The sequence below is a fragment of the Papilio machaon genome, chromosome 21 (genome assembly GCF_912999745.1).
Source record: "Papilio machaon chromosome 21, ilPapMach1.1, whole genome shotgun sequence".
Classification (NCBI taxonomy): Eukaryota; Metazoa; Arthropoda; class Insecta; order Lepidoptera; family Papilionidae; genus Papilio; species Papilio machaon.
In genome coordinates, this window is record NC_060006.1 from 4,471,530 (window position 1) to 4,489,758 (window position 18,229).

General features: G+C 33.1%; 1 protein-coding gene across 1 annotated transcript in view; it reads right to left on the bottom strand.

Annotated features, from left to right (window-relative positions):
* The window catches only part of LOC106714478 (RILP-like protein homolog), a 34,390-nt gene extending 16,692 nt beyond the window's left edge, over positions 1–17,698 (bottom strand). The window contains exons 1-3 of the mRNA XM_045683356.1: positions 17,311–17,698; positions 11,839–11,956; positions 9,360–9,499 (exon numbers count right to left, since the gene is read on the bottom strand). Coding sequence (XP_045539312.1) covers positions 9,360–9,499; positions 11,839–11,956; positions 17,311–17,610 — 558 coding nt within the window. The 5' untranslated portion in view covers positions 17,611–17,698. The remainder of the gene's footprint in view (positions 1–9,359; positions 9,500–11,838; positions 11,957–17,310) is intronic.
* Positions 17,699–18,229: the final 531 nt, after the last annotated feature.

Here is an 18,229-nt window from a genome sequence, read left to right on the forward strand (position 1 = left end):
GTTACTTTTAATAATGCAAAAGTTAAATAATATAGTGAAAAAGTTTGTCATATTTCTGCTTACACTTAAATCCAATAGGCACTTAAGTTAATTTATAGTTGGGGGAACTAGCTGTATCACCGGAAACCTTATTTGACAAAGCTCCGCGTTAGTCACCGAAATATAAGCACGGTCTAAGTAAACTTAATTAAACTTTACTTAAGTAAACTTAACAGTCTATGTTGATTATAAAATAGAAAAACATTTAATTCTTGCAACTTTATACACTCCTGATATAACAAGCCATGCTTGAAGCGTGTTTCACAATGTAACCTTCTTTTGGTCTACAAAGAAATACGAACTATTTTTAAACAATAACAAAATTAAAAAATACCAAAAAATACATCTACTGCAATGTATCAGATATGGAAAATTCGCAATTTAGCAAACATATATGAGTCAGTATTGGTCATTTCATCCGTCGTATAGGGTTGCCAACTATAAATAAACATAGAGCAGATGAAAAAAGGTGACTCTTTAATACCACCCTGACCTGAAGACTTCAATATTTCAAACAAATAGCCTGAATATGCAGCATGTAAAAGCGAATAACCTTACCTAATCCTAGCCCGCGTAATTCGGGTAGGCTCTGAGTTCCTTTATAGGGACATATATGAGCTGACAAACGATGAATAAGTGGCAACCCTAGTTATAAATGGGTAATGAAAAATGTAAGCTCATGTTACGGCAACACAAGAGCGTAGTCACCCGATCCCAATTTATCACAATCGATCAATACAGACACCGCTATTTCATACACCGTTAAAAATTATTTCTGCTTATTTTTTTTAAATTCCAGTGAAGCTTAACCACGATCGAACCTGGTGCAAAGTAGTCTTCAAAAACGTAAGCTGTGTTGAGAGGTATGTGGTGGGAGGTAGAAAAAAATTAACTCGCACATTTGTAACTAAACTAAACTATTGATGTATTGAAGAGACAAATATTGTCTATATTAAGTATTTATCAAATCTCTAACTTTTATAGTCAACTAGCTTTTACCCGCGACTCCGTCCGCGCGGAATAAAAAATAGAAAACGGGGTAAAAATTATCCTATGTCCTATTCCTGGTTCTAAGCTACCTGCCCACCAATTTTCAGTCAAATCGATTCAGCCGTTCTTGAGTTATAAATAGTGTAACTAACACGACTTTCTTTTATATATAGATGTCAATAAAAAAAAATCATTTATTATTTCCATTTACATTGATTCACAAACAGCTAAATCAATAGAAAGTAGTGAAAAACTTTATAGATAGAAATTTTTATTTTTGTCCGACGGTAACGGAGATTTTGTAATAATTTTTACTCGCTATTATATAAGTGGAGGCGGGATGATGCTTCAGATTCAGAAAAATAAACATTTCCAACTTTAATGAACGTTGCATTTGCTGTGATGATAGAATATTCTCTCGTTATTTAAACAAACTATTTGGTTTTTTGAACCGAGATCTCAAAAATCTGTATGTTTTTTTTTTTTAGTTCATAGCCGATTATTTTATTACAAAATATAAAATTTGATGGATTCAAATTTCAAAATCTACGATCATTTTTATATTCAAATAAAACTCGTATCTATATTTTTTCAGATGCATGAAATGTTATCACAATTTATGAATAATTTTTAAAGAATCGTCAGAAACGATTTCATATAATTGATGTTTCCATAGAAAAAATGGTTATCGTGAGAAAACTATAAAAGATAGATATATACTATCGCGGACTTTTATTTAGCACAATTAAAGAGCTACAATTTTTCCATACATCATTTTTATGTAAGTCCTTTTTTTAGCCTGTCCTGTTTAGCCTACGTAAGCGTTGAAAGCAAAAATGTCCCTAATTTTCGCAACGCGTTTTGAAGCTAAATTCAAAATCTACTAGTAACTAGAAGATTTAAACAAAAAATAAAAAATGGGACCCATCTGCAAGCACTTCCTTTCGATTAAAATAATTTTTATCAAAATCGGAGCACCAGGGGCGGAGCTTCGCCGTAACACACAAAAAAAAATACAGTCGAATTGATAACCTTCTTCTTTTTGAAGTCGGCTAAAAATAGAGATTTTGATAGCTCTTACAAGTCACTGAGTTTTGAGTAACATATCTAAACTTCGTATATGCTGAACTTACAAATAAAATCTAATAAAACCTTAAACTGACGTGAGTTTATTACCACAAAGAAAATAGTAACGGTTTTAATAAAATCAAAGATCACAATATAAAAATCACAACTCTTTTGTCTTTGGCTGTTTTATACAAACAATACGTACTCATTTGTAAGAAAAAAAGAAAACTTTGAAAAAATAACCGCGATACTGGGATTTGAGGCGAGAGCTTAACGCCCCGCTTGACCCGTTTTCCGACAAGGGCTTTTCACAAGATTATAAATTTGTTTTAATACGCGCCGCCCGCAATTAAATATAACGTTGTTTGCTCCTCAACATAATCCTATAAACGTATAATTTGACACGTTAATACTTTTGTTAAAATATGTGTAGTCAAAATATTTTAAAAAATTGAACCGATTGCAATGATGGTTGGGGGCGCAGCAGTGCCCAGTCGAGGCGATAGTCAATTTTAAGTTAATTCAATCAAACTAATTATGCTAATATTATAAATGCAAATGTTTAGATGGATGGATGGATGGATGTTTGAAGGTATCTTCGGTACGGCTGACCGTTCTTGATGAAATTTGGCACAGATGTAGAACATAGTCTGCAAGAACACATCGCTACTTATTATGTTTTTTTTTAATGCCGCGCGGACGGAGTCGCGGGTGACAACTAGTTTACGAAATTAAAAAAAAAACAAATTTAAGTCAACATGGGCTCGTCTTATAATTTCATTTATCGTCATATTTTGTTAAATACACATTTAATTTATTACAATATCTCCTGTATTGCTCTCCTGATTTGCTGTAAAAATATTGAGTTCAAGTTTCCATTAATCTTTTAATTTCTTAAACATGCATGATCTCGTCACCACATTTTAGTTAATAGCTTTTGCGAAAGATTCAAAATAATTCGTAATAAAAAGGTGAAAAGCTAAGTAAAAATATGTTACCTAAACTCCATAACTACCAAACCTTCCCTAGAGATTGTAATAATTTTGATAGGCCTGCCATAAATTGAGGTGGGGTATCAAATGTCACGTATTGACATTTTGTAAAATGCCGTATTGAAATGTGCTAGAATTTAATATAATACTAGTTGTTGCCCCCGACTCCGTCCGCGCGGGATTTAAAAAATAACTTTATTAGTAGCCTATGTGTTTTTCCACACTATGTTCTACATCTGTGCTGTGTAAATTTCATTAATATTTGTTGATCCGTTCCGGAGATAACTTCAAACAAACATCCATCCATCCATCCATCCCATTAGTAAGAAGTAAAATAACAGTTGCCAACGACTTCGTCCACGTAGAATTAAAAAAACTCTACGTATAAATATAGCCTATGTCATCCGGGGATATTGTAGCTTCTCAACAGTGAAAGAATTTTTCAAATCGGTTCAGTAGTTTCGTAGCCTATTCAATGCAAACAAACCACAAAAATCTTTCCTCTTTAATGTATTCAGTGATTTATCAAGCTTTACCTGATGAACAACACTGCTCCTTGAAAGGTCGTTCCACTGTAACAAATCTTGCGTGCTTTGTAGATTACCTACGTAACACTATGGAGGGTGGAGGTCAAGTTGATGTGATATATACTGATTTCGTTGATTTTAATTATAAGGAACTAGTAAGTAAAATCAAATACCGTGTACCAAAACGTCGAACTCGTCATACACCCTTACTTCATGTACCTTCATGCACAGCACCAATTACGCAGCCAACAACACTATTACGCGACTTACGAACAATTATAATATTTATTTCAACAACGTAGACATCTTTAACCTCTCAAAAAATAATTTTAAAGCACAAATCCAAAAAGCTATCTTTTACAATAACTTACAAAACTCTTAATATTTTTTACAAAATTACTAGCTGTCGCCCGCGAATCCGTCCGCGCGCAGTTAATAAGCTTATATGACACGTTCGTAGATTTACCATAGCAGCGCCATCTATTGATTACTTACTCAACCCAGTCGAAAGGTATCGACATCTGTTAGAATCATTTGGAGTTAACAGATAATTGTGACTGTCAAATAATAACAGACAAATAATTAGCAATAAATTAAAATTATGACTATAATTTGAGATTTAAACTATCCTATCTCTCAAGTTGGATCGAACTGCACATGGTGTGCGAATTTTATTATAATCGGTTAAGTGGTTTAGGAGTCCATTGAGGACAAACATTGTGACACGAGATTTATATATATTAAGATTTGATTGTTCTCGTATGTGTGTATGTTTTACTTAATTATTTTTATTCTTTCTCTCCTGTTTGTCCAATTGTCTATGTTTAAAACTATGCATGTGTGACTATCATGTGATCGTAAGACATCTTTTTGTTATTTCTAAGATTAATTTACTGAAAAACCTATTATTGGCCTTGCTTTGTTTTATATGTACTGGATGTATTTTTTGTAACTAATACGCTGTTGGTTTTCTTCTTAAATAAATAAATATTAATGTAGATGGATGAATTGTATATTAAATTACAAATGCAAATATTATGCTTATTACTATTAGAATAAAAATCTTCATAAAATTACCTAATTAATATTTGGTGAGAAAATAACAAAAACGCTGGATTTTTAAATTAAATATTACGATATAACTTCGTAATACACTATAATAAATTCTCTCGTCTTGAAGATTCATGAATTGCAATTATTCGTTCCCGGAACCATTGGTCTTCATTCAAACATTAACAAATTAATATACGAAAGCATTTGTTATACTTCTTGGCAGGTGATTAATTTAAGATTATTTCTTAATACTAATTTTGCGTAGAACCAAAAGGAACACGGAGATAAGTAAACCGTTTAAACTGTCTTACATCGCTATGAAAAATTATACCATCTCATTGCCGAATAATTTCCGGGAGTAAAACGAATGCAAAATTATTTATATAATTAATAAGTTGGCAAATTGAAATTACTAAGTAAACAAATTAAAAAGGCAATATAAATTAATTTATACACATTACGGATTAGGATTATAGATAAATTATCTTTGAATTAAGCAATAAAACATTATTAATTAGATCAGTAACATTACGATCGACATAAAAAAAGATGATAGAGTAGCAAAGTAATTCTTGAAGTGATTTATAATCTATTTTTACTTATCTATATATATAAAAGAAAGTCGTGTTAGTTACACTATTTATAACTCAAGAACGGCTGAATCGATTTGACTGAAAATTGGTGGGCAGGTAGCTTAGAACCAGGAAACGGACATAGGATAATTTTTACCCCGTTTTCCTTTTTTTATTCCGCGCGGACGGAGTCGCGGGTAAAAGCTAGTATTAGATATATATTTCCATCGGTGTCGGCCATTTTTAAGACACTTTTTAACAACGCTTAAAACAAAATCCATGTTTTGCAGAAAAAACTTCACATAATAACAAACCTTGTTATTATGTGAAGTTTTTTCTGGTATGATGGATGGTCAAAGGTTATTAATATCCAAAGTAAAACAAGTTCAAGATCCAACAAGACCCAACAAAATAATATTCAACAGAAACAATCAAAAACGGTTATTGGAATTTGAACCTTAACACCATTGTTATAACTTCAATATTAGAAGAACACTATATGATCGATAAATTGATTAACGGTTGGTGAATGTACGGCGAGTCTTCCTAACTTCCTTTTACTAAACTTGAGTTACCAATTGAAAAGTACAGTCGAACAGACGTGCAAAATAGCATTCAATAATCATTCACTTACAGAAAAAAAGGGGCAACAAAAGATATATAATTTTGTGTGATTGGTGGGGCCTTGTGGGGGGAGGGTTACTTCAATCTTTAAAAAATAATAATTATAAACAATCTTAAATTTTGTTCCTTCAATCTTTAAACACCTAAAATATGTATCCTCGGGATAAATAAAAAAAGAAGTTCAAACTCAGAAACGAAATCCCTTTTGCCAACAAGAAAACAACTCTTAGTTGGATTTAATTAGGCAGTCTAATTAGCAAGGTTCGTACCAGGTAACAATTCCCAGCGGCTACGACAAACTGTAACTGTAACTTCATTACAGCACCACTTTGAAAATCCTACAAATTACTATAGTTATAATAATTCTTATATCTGGAATAAAACACATTTAAACTGAATTATGCTTTGTTTTAAACTACAGATGACGGTGAAGTCTTGAAATAATCTGGAAACATCCAGATGAAAACGTGACATCATAATATAGCGGAATATGTTTGTGCAGATTGTGATGGACAATAGTATACAGTGAAAGGTATTGAGTAAGACCATAAGCCATTAGTTACGTTTTAAAATTGCATTTATACCGATGTAAAATAAAAATAAAACATCAATGGCTTGATAGTGGTAAATTTTAAATCAATAAAAAAATCTAATTGACGCAGTTGCTTAAACGCGAGTCTTTAATATAAGTTTTTTTACAATGAAATTTACTTGTAAACTTAAGACCGGTTTCCATGGTAGGGGTTTTTTTATCGTGTCATCCAACAATTGTGCCGGTCACGTGACGTATAAGAGGACATCGTCCGACATGGCATCGCTTATAGAGCATCGACTCATGAGCTCATGACCGACTAGTCTGTAGTCTTTCTGATGTACAATACGAGTTTGACACGACAGTCGCTAAAGAGCGTTGTTACAATGCATATATTTATTTAGTATTTAGTTTGACTCTCTTCAAATATTCAGCGTGTAATGATTTAAATTATTCCCTAATCCTAGTATTAGGAAAATCGAAGATTCGAAGATCTCTTCACATCACAAGTTTAATGACCTTAATCATTTGTAAATATATGCGAAAGAATGGATGGATGGATGGATGTTTGTTTGAAGGTATCTCCCTGAATAGCTCAACGGATCTTGACGAGAGGCATCGATGTAGAGCATAGTCTGGAAGAACATATAAAGGATGTCCCATAAGTAAAGAGACAAAACTGAGTGTTCATATCGGCCGAGAAAAAGGTTTTCAAAAAATAAAATAACTCTTGCCATAATAATCACCGGTAACAAATCTGTCAAATTCGCGTGGTTTTGCAAATATTGTCGATGTTTTTCTAACATGAAGCGGACCGAACGTGAATCGTTAGAAAAAAGAGTAATTCAGTACAATTTTAAGAATGGGAAATCCGATGCAGTTCGTAATTTTTCTCAAGAAGGGGTTATAAAAACAAGTATCTACAGGATAATTAAACGTATGAAGAATCAGGAGAGACTGATTTTAAGAAGATTCCGGGAAGGCAATGTACCATAGCAACTGATCGAAACATAGATAAGGTAAAAAAGGTTTTTAAAGAACCACCGTCAACATCTGTGAGGAGTGCGGCTCACAAATTGAAAATATCTATGTCAATCATATCCAGAATTAAAGTTCAAGATCTGGGCATGAAGACTTTTGTGAAATTGTCCGCTCCTAAGTACGTGAAAGGCCAAGAAGTGCGTGCTAAGCGAGGTTGCCGTCGAGTTTACCAAAAAATTTTGAAAAAAATTCTCATAATTGTTGATGAAATTTACGTACCGGTTGACCCCTCTGATATTCCTGGGAAGCAATATTTCCACGCTACCAGTCGTGGTGAGTTGGATTACAGTGAAAAAGTTAAAACAAAGGCTAATTTTTTTAAGAAGTATCTGGTTTGGCAAGCTATGGACGAAAACGGCAATGTTTCCGAACCATTTATCTGTACACGGTCTATGAACTCACAAATTTATTTTCGAGACTGTATTATGAAGCGATTAATACCGTTTATAGACAAGTATTATCGGAGGGAAGACGTTGTATTCTAGCCGGATATGGCTTCGTGTTATTACGAGTCTGAAGTCACTCGATATTTGCAATCTATGGGCGTCGAATTCATATCGACGTAAAACAATACTACAAATGTTTCTCAAGCTCGAAGTATCGAAATGTTTTGGGCTCTGTTTAAAAAGGAATATATAAAGTATTCAGAAAAATCAAAAACGTTGACATCTTTCAAACAAAGATGAACTATATTGGCCAAAAAACTTCTTGAAAAGCAGTCATGAGACGTGCATGCATTAATTTGAGAAAAATCAGCTATATAGGCATCGCAGGAGCAAATTTGATATAGATTGTATTTTTATTATTATTATGCATAATTTATAATGACACACTGAACAGTTGACATACAATTTTTCATACAAAAAAAATTTCATTCAATTGTCTCTTTACTTCTGGGACACCCCAGTAGGCTACTAATAAAGTTATTTTTAATACCGCGAGGACGGAGTCGAGGGCGACAGCTAGTAAATAATAAATCGTTAGGAAACGTATTTGCACATGTCTAATAAAATGTATAAACAATATTTTTTGAAAAATCTAAGATCAAAACGTGAGCAGCATTTAACATGTTGGGCATCGTAATAATTTGTGTGCTAGAGTGAAATATTCACCAACATTGCGCCGCAAATTCTCGGGACGTGTTCCTCGATGGAGACGGAGTAAATACTACAACATAAACTATGTTTAAAGCTACTAAATTCTATTGAAACTAGACAAATATAGTTAAAATGTTCATTTATTCCATAAAATTTAACGCTAGTTTGTGTATCTGCATAGGCAATTATGCTTTTAAATATCACCACAATGAGATTACCAAACATTTAATATTGGTTATGTCCAGTAGCAGTCTTTTATATTTGTGTAACTATTTTTATTTCTTAACAGTTATAAAACAAATTGTGAACAAAAAAATACTCATTGCGTTCAAGTTCATTTAGTACGAAGCAAACGAAACAACACTGTTAAACGCACGCAAACAGTTATTTGCACGAACTAATACAGAGAATCGATTTATTCGAAGCAATACTAACGAAAGTGAAATAAGAAAACATATTATTCAATTTAAGACCTTACCACACAGTAATAGAAATTATTTTGTTATTTCATCAACATGTTTGCGTTATTTTGAAAGAAATAGAATTGAATTGCGGTCTTGAAGACACAATTACATCAAAAACTAATTTTGGAAAGGATTTGAACATCAACCTATTTCTAGGCAGATTCCAGTTTCCCTTCTCCGAAACAACCTCACGATATCAACGCGTAAAAAACGGGCAAACGACACACCAACTGAACGAGGAAGAGATAAATAAATTACGAGAACTAATGCGTTTATCTCACTCAATAGCGAAGTTTTTACTACAAGGCTGGTCTCTGAAAATGAAAGACGAGTCTACTACGTAGTATGAAGTGTACTCACACTTTCAATCAGCTGCTGCTTCTCCTGCAACTGCACCTCTTGATGGCGCAGCGTGGCGCGCTGTTTCTCCGCCGTGCTGCTCAATCGGGACAGTACCTCCTGGTCGTGTTCGCGTGCCGGCGACGGCGGTGCACTAGTACCTACAGATATTTAAGACTCACATTAATAAATCAACTCCAAAACAATACAATGCCTGTAACCTGGTAGTCAGAAATTACGGACTTCCTCGGCTCACCTCTAGTTTCTTCCACATTCATACATCTACGCAAGCAAACTACAAACCATGACTATAAAAATACATCCCACGAAATATCAATTGTGTAAAATGTGTTCTCTACATGAATACCGAATTAAATTAGGTTATTACTCTCTGGCCACCACCAATTAGTTATGATAACAATCTAGACGTTTGAAACTTGAACCGTACCCAGTTACGTGACCTAACAAAACCTAATTCAATTACTCAGCGACCTATAATTTACAAACAGAAAATGTTTTCTATAACACGGGTGGTTAAATGAGTGGTATTTCGTGGGTATAATTTGTTCTTGTGAAGGCAGATCTTTCCTCTTCGTGACACCGATTAAACGTGACTCTTAAAATTTAATCAATACAGTTGATTATAAATAAAATTTACTACAAGTTAGAAAAAAATGACAGTGGAAATTATAACCGCACACAGAGATATACCTTTGGTTTTACAGTGAACAACGCCTACGTCATTTAATTATATTTTTCGTTATTATGCACGAGTAGTCTACCATACCTTTATTTGGTTATAAATTAATCCTAAGTTGTCATATTTATATCTAAAAGACAACTCTTGAAATAATATAAAACATTTCGTGACACATTTTCGCTCTAAAAGTCTAGTCTACATTTAAGAAAGCCAGACTGAATAAAAATTGTGCCGGATCAGTGGAAATGGTCCATTACACTTTATCTAGAAAAGGGATCCGGCATTTTGCTAGCATTATCTTCTCAAATGACTCTGATGTACGATCTTTAAGTAAACGTAACATGACCTCTATGAAAACTCCTTACTTAGAAACATGAACTCTTTTGGGAGGATATTTTTTTTTCAATTTTATATGAAGTCCGATTACATTGGTCCAAATATGATAAATTTTGTTTTGATAAAATATACCGACAACATGTGAATATTAGTAACTAGCTTTTACCCGCGACTCCGTCCGCGCGGAATAAAAAATAGAAAACGGGGTAAAAATTATCCTATGTCCGTTTCCTGGTTCTAAGCTACCTGCCCACCAATTTTCAGTCAAATCGATTCAGCCGTTCTTGAGTTATAAATAGTGTAACTAACACGACTTTCTTTTATATATATAGATAAGTTACATAAACTTGATTTCTAACCTACTTAAAGGACCTGGTTCGAAATTTTACTTTATAAAGTTAGATCTGCTTAACTTCTCAATAATGAATTGAACAGCCTATCAAGTAGCTTAGTTAAATTGGTTTGCTCTAAATTTCTGTATAACATATAGAAAACTTACATTTTTTTTAATGATATTGATTTTCCTGCCTCAGAAATATCTTAGAATCTCTAAACGACTTGATAGATATTACAAATAAAGCGAATACGATGACTTTCTGCCGTTTCCACGAATAGCCTCGCAAAAATTTCTTACCACATTGTAGTTAAGAGGTATCGCTGATTTTATTTCTCTGATAAACAATAATCTGACAAGGATGATAAAACTTTACACAAATTCCAAAATTGACATTACATTAGATTTTTATCAAATCTAGAAGATGGAAAACGTTTCGATCAAATTGACCAGGGAGAGAACAGCTACATAAATTGAAGTGTAAGTTATTGGCTTCGTTGACTGCAATTGATAATTTATCGTGGTCAGCTAACATCTCCACCGAGAGGCACGAAGCTCACCCAAGTTAGGGGTGACTAGGCCATAGTCAACCACACTGGTAATGTGAGGTTTGGTATAATATACGAAACAAATAAAAACTAACGACGAAAAAACGTCACATAATTTTTAATTAAACAGCAGTGTTAAACAGGTGCTAATAATCGTGCTCAGCTGTTATTAAGTGTCAAATTACATTTAAAATTGTACTAATATTGCAAATGTTTGGATGGATGTTTGTTTGAAGGTATCTCCAGAACGGCTCAATGGATCTTGATGAAATTTGGCATAGATGTAGATCATAGTTTAGAAGAACACATAGGCTACATATTATGTTTTTTTTTATTCCGCGCTGACGGAGTTGCGGCCGACAGCTAGTTATTAATGAGGTTAATTATACAGTTCAAAAGTCCGCTAGTGATGGTAACTAATGTCGAAGATATTAATCACACAATTGAATCATCATCATCATCAGCCACTGATCACTGTGTGTGGTCCTCTCCACTTGAAACAAAGAGTACTACTACGATTTTCAATACATTGCAATGATAATACGAGTCAGTGGTTTAAGTCTTATGGAATAAAGTACTTACCATCCGCAGGCGCATTTATAGTCCGTCTGAGACGTTTGTTCTCGTCCTGCAAACGTGCCACGGCGGTCACCAGGTCCGCTGATTCCGTCCGCCATTGCTCCTCGATAGCTTCTATTTCCTGACACATAGAGATTATTTTCGTATATTAAAATTGAACCCGAATTTTATATGTGTGATTTGTTTTAGATAAAATGTCATATAAATATTCTTAAGCCACAGAAATCAAAGCCAGAACAATGGGATAAAAAAGAAAAACTAAAGACGAAGTTAATACTATGTCTTTTAGTAGAATATCATGTAACATGTAACAACAATCGCAAACATTTACCTTGTAGTGGTAATAATAGCCATCCGCATATATAAATATGTTAATCAACTGCGTGAATAAATCATTAAAGTTAATTACATTTTAAATTCTATCTAGAAGAGTAAATGAAAAACTTATAAAAATAAAAGACATTTAATACCTACAAAATCCTACAAACTTACCTTTGTCGTTACATTTTAATTAAGAGATATTATTGTTGAATTTGTTTTTGAATACATAATGAAAAGTATAACTTTGAAAATGGGAACAATGAACATTAATATACCTTTACGAGTTTTTCGTTGTATAATTTGGCTAACGAGTAAGTGATTCATTCAAAATAATATTAAAAGAACAGACAGTGCTATAAAATACAGAAAACAGGGAAAAAGGTTATAAAGGTTTAATACATGTAATCTAAATGATTTCGTAACTCACTTCTAATTGAAATATATATCACAGTTCATAAGATTCAACATTAAATAATACGTGAAGCAAAAGCTTTGTATCCCTTTTTAAGAAAATTTCGCGATCTGATAAACGTGATATTTGACGAAGTTTAAATTAATTTGGAGAAGAAGTACGTTAAGCTGCAGAGTCATTCATGTAGTGAATACATTCTTTCATACTGAATCACACACAAGAGTATCAGTTAAACTAAAGCCGACATTGAAATGCAAGAGCTCGGGCACTGACCTATCGCTTTTTATAGTAATTACATACGCAAATGTATTTACATAAGCCGAGAATGTGTTACAGAAGGCAGAGAATTCATTTGTTACTTCATTCTCAAAAATTTTAAGTAATAATTTTTTACAATAATTATAAAAAAACAACATAACTCAAGTCGGTGTCCCAATGCATTAGGCAGAGTCCACAACCCTCCATTTGACCTGACACGCCCTTCTTACTTCTTTTACATTCATATATCGACGCTGGAAAGCGTAAACGCTGTAACCCCGAAAGTATGAACTTTACAGGAGAGCCAAAAAATGATAACTCGTGAGCTGATACGCCTACAAGCATGCGGTATTTAACAATGTTGTGTAGTTTGTGTTAACCTATAATAAAATCAATATCGTTTGATAATGGTTGAAATTATTAACGTGTGAAAAACATATTCGCGATTTCAAGGGTTACAGCGTTTATGCTTTCCAGCGTCGATATCTACGCATACATGCTCATCGCTTTTGGGTGCTTCAAACGCACGCAGCTCATTTTTTAAAGATAATGAGTCGTATGATATTAACTCATTGTCCTCAGGGAGGAACTTAGAGCCTTCACAAGTTAGGGGTGACAAGGCCATAGTCAAACCATGCTGTCCCAATGCGGAATTTTTCTAAGCAAATATGTAAAGGTTTCATCACAATATTTTTTCACCGAAAGATGACAAAATGTTTTTTTTAACAAGAAATCATCGTAAGACTACCAATAAAATTATTAAAATTTCTTAAAAAGAGGTTTTATGCGTTAAAAGACAAGCTTTATTTTAATTCACATAAAAATCTACTTTAGGATGAGTGTTCTTTTTTCAGAAAATTTTAACATATTAAATAACACATTGACCTGCACCAAAAGCTAAAACATGTTTTTTTTTCACAGTGAAAATTCAGCTGCATTCAACATTGATTTTGAATGGTATACTCTCGCTGCCGACGCAAACATCTGACTCCTGGCAAGCTGATGCATATGAAAATGTTGAATGCAGAAACTTTTGCCTCGACTATTAAAATCCTGAGATATTTATTTTTTGCTCCCTTACAATTACTTTTATTTGAGCAAGTGAGGAACTCGGGTAAGAGATAAAACTGTATAAGCGTGAAAATTATTTTGGTTCCTTGGACTCTCGATCCAGGTTCAATTGTTACAGTCCAGTTAAGTTCCTTTAACTATGGCATCTTGTCTTTTGATCTTTAAAAGCACAATGTTCTTTTAAAATCTGAATAAATCAACGTTTACCGACGTACGGAAATACAATGATAGCAATTTGTTCTAAAATATCTTGCATTCTCCACATTAAGGTAAATGATTCTCAAACTATGAAAAAGTACAATTTATCCTATTTATTATGTTACAATTCCATTCTAAAGTAACAAATAAAAAAAACGTATTGTTTAATAAAGTAAATTTTTAAACTATGCCATTTCACAGTGACATCTTAGATAGAAATAAATCCGTTTAAAACCAGCATTTTCCAGCTACTTCGTATGCAGAAAATTAAAAATAATCTAGTAATAAACATAGTCTATGTCACCTGGAGATAGCGTAGCTTTCCAACAATGACATTTTCAAATTATATCTGAAGTTTTGGAACCTATTGAAACCAAACAAACAGACAATCAAATCTTTTTTCTTTATAATTACAGATGAAGGGAATTATTATTGTATATTTTAATCCTACTACAGTCAAAACCGTTTATGGCGACATCGTTTAGAACAACATACCGGTTAAATTGACCAAAATCAAAGGTCCTGGCTGAATGTTATATGACTGCTTTATCGAAAACATTGGCTTTTACGACATTGTTTACTACGACATACCGCATTAAGCGACCACATTTGGTTAATGTTTTCGGAGAATTATATCAGTAGAACGACCGGCTCAGCTGAATTATAAACAATTTGAATAGGTAACAGTATCCACATCTGGCACAGTATAAAAGTCAATGGCTATTATCGTAAAAGTAAACAAAGTTTAGGGTCTTTTGTAATTCTTAGAAACAAAGCACATGCATGCCGTAGCCTCAAGGCCCGCTTCGTCATATCTCTTAAGTCCAGTGTTACCAACCCTACTGTTTTAACAGTAGATTTGCTGTTTTCACATTGATTTCAATGTTTTCTGTTTCATTCCTATTTTCTACTGTTTTTCAACTAGCGTTCAACGTCACCTATTACACTGCTATGCAAAAATTACGACCTGCTTTATCTACTACTGAAACACACGAGTTCATTGATGTAGATCAGTCTATTGCAATTTGTGCACCAGCTACGGAGGATGATATTGTACGTGAAGTTCAAGAGGAAAATGAAAATGAACAGGAAGACTCGGAAGAACAATTTACAGTGCCAACTTTGATTGACGGTCTTAATGCTGTTAGTGTAGTGTAAGGAAGTGATTGTTCTTTTTAATGAAGAGTTCCACATGCAGGGAAATTGTGACGATACGCTGATTAAAATCCAACGTGAATTACACAATGTGTATGCACGACAGAAGTGTTTCAAACAAACTAAAATTACAGATTTTATGCATACAAAAATTATGGAAAAATGATATTGTTCTTTTATATGATACGTTTGTATTGAAGTAAACAAAATGCGGTTTAATTTCCTACATGAATATACATATCTTTCCTATTAATACCTGTCACCGGTTGTTACAACTATCGGTTTTTACGACTCAATATGAGTAGTCCCTTCGATGTCGTTATAACAGATTTTGACTGTAATTTTATAAATGCGAATGTTTAGATGAAAGGATGTTTGTTTAAAGGTATCTCCGGAACAGCTCAACGGATCTTGATGAAATTTGGCACAGATATAGAACATAGTCTGGAAGAACACATAGGCTACTTATTAAGTTTTAATTTATTTTGAAGCGAACGGAGTGTACATTTGTTCAGATGCTTAGTTTTTGTCTAAAAATACAGTTATTTCACACTACTTTTAAATACGAAAAGGTCTTGTCAGTAACTACTAACAACTAATAAATAATACCAATATTTGTTATTTCATTTGTCCATTTTCATTAATATGCAAATAATATCAATGTCCAAATTATTTTAATAAACTTATTTATTAATCACTACAGTTAAAATAGCTTATAGCATTTTATTTTCTAAATAATGTTCAGTTTGAGTACCACTGACTGATGACACAATAAGATGAATTCTTGCACTGAGACATTGTCAACAGACTGTACATATGAAATAGAGATCCCTGAACTACTGACATTTCATTTAACTCAACTTCATTGTTGTACTGTTTGTCTTCTATTAGATTACAATTTACTATTCAAGTTAGGTCTTGATCATTCAACATTAAGTTTTTATATTTAAATAAATATTTAACCATATTAAAATAGGCAGAACATAGCATCAGGAATAGGACCCATCCACCAAAAAAAAAAACATTAATCTCTTTGTGAGTTATGTAAATAGGATGTACATATCTTAGGTGGTATGGAGTTTTTTTATCGGACAGGTTGTTATAAGTATTGTAAAAAAAACGTTGAGCCATTCTCAACATACTTTGTAACAAAAATCTAAACTTTTGAAAATTTTAAATATTATTTATAATTGTTAATATTATAATTAAACATTTAACCAGGAAATTAAAACATGTAACTTATATTTTAATAATTTTAATAACTATCATTGTTGTATTCACCCCAACCATGAGTTTCCAATCATCCATTCACCTCAGCCTCATAACACCCACTGCTGGGCATAGGCCTCCACCAAAGATTGCCATGATCGGTCCTGTGCAACCCGCATCCAGGAAAAAAAAATCCAATACCGAAACAGAAAAAAGGCAAACCCTTACATACCAAAACCTTACAAAAAAATAATCATCACTCTCCTACTTGTTGAAAAAAAAGAGATAACACTATTTTTGTGTGTCAGAGTTTTAACACTATACGCTCACATTAAGGGTATAAAAAAATTGGTTTTAATTAATTTTGGTAGTCACTTGAAGTAGATTATGAAGTTATAAAACACCAAATCAATTATACATTTGTCTATATGTATGTTTGTAGTGCAATATAAGTCATGCATGCAGGATAAATTCAATCCAATTATAGTATTAAGGCTACAGAGCTGTTGTATTTCATACCTACTATATCAAAAACGTTATTGTTGATGTCAGATCAAGATTGCAACTAAAATGCAAGCTTAAGTCTGTAAATTATTGAGAACCATAACAAAGGTAAAGTTTTAAACAGCCAACAGTAGTTCTACATGTACGATAAACGTAAAAAACAAACACATAGTAGTGCAAAACATTAATAAGCGAACGCGATGTTATCAATGTCGTGCAATATGCACTGCTCGACATAACGCTGTTGCAAGTATCGCCAATGAGTACACTAATGTCGAAACTAATATTTCGTGCGTTTACAAGTCCAGTACCAATAATTCTATAAAGCAATGACCTCTCCAGCTTACCTTCTCAAAGCGTTGTCTATATTCAGCCTTTTCTATCTTATCATTCTCTAACTGTGAAATCTTAGCTGTAAGTTCGAGTAACGACTGATTTTCTTTTTCGTTTCGCACCGCCAAATTTTCTAGCAGTTCAAGAGCATTAATAACTTTCGGCAACAGCGCTGTTACAGCATCAGGGCCGTATTTCTCGATAATTATTTCACATTCCTTCCCGATATCAGATGCCAGATCATAAACATCGACGACTGTGATATCGTCGTCATAATCCGTCATCTTGGTCGAGAAGCGCCTGCGGTACGGCATTAAAACAACTTTGTTTTTCACTTCACCACAATATACAAACTTAAGTTACAGGAATGTATGCACCTTTCGCAAGTGCGCCATTATTACTGAAAAGTTTAACTGTCAAGATTGTGACACTAGTGATGTCTTGCGATAACATTAGCAGTGTATGTGGAGAAATAACTGTTATTGTGTTGGTAGGTTAGTACAAACTGAAAGCAGTCTCACGATTCTAACATGCCACTTGTTACTTGTAACAGTTTTAAACTGTCAATTATATAAATTTTTTTAGACTGGTATTGTATTTGGTGTGAATAACTTTTGATAAAACTCATGCGTTCTATGTTTTTTTGTTCAGTTCTATGTCACAGATTTATATTGTTCCAGCGGTCGCTGGCAAATTCCTCAACCCGTCAAAGTCCCGTAATCTATCCAGTCGTTCCGAAGATTACGCGGCCGAGTGGACATAAAGACATAAATTTTAAGGTTTTTCGTTTTCAGCAAAGAAAAAACTTCATGTGTAAAAAATGTGCTTTATTCCACTATAACGTACAGACATTCCAATTTTGGAATAATAAGTTTGGATGTAATGCACAAAAAAATTTTGCAAACAAATTTTTAACATAAAAATTAATTGAGT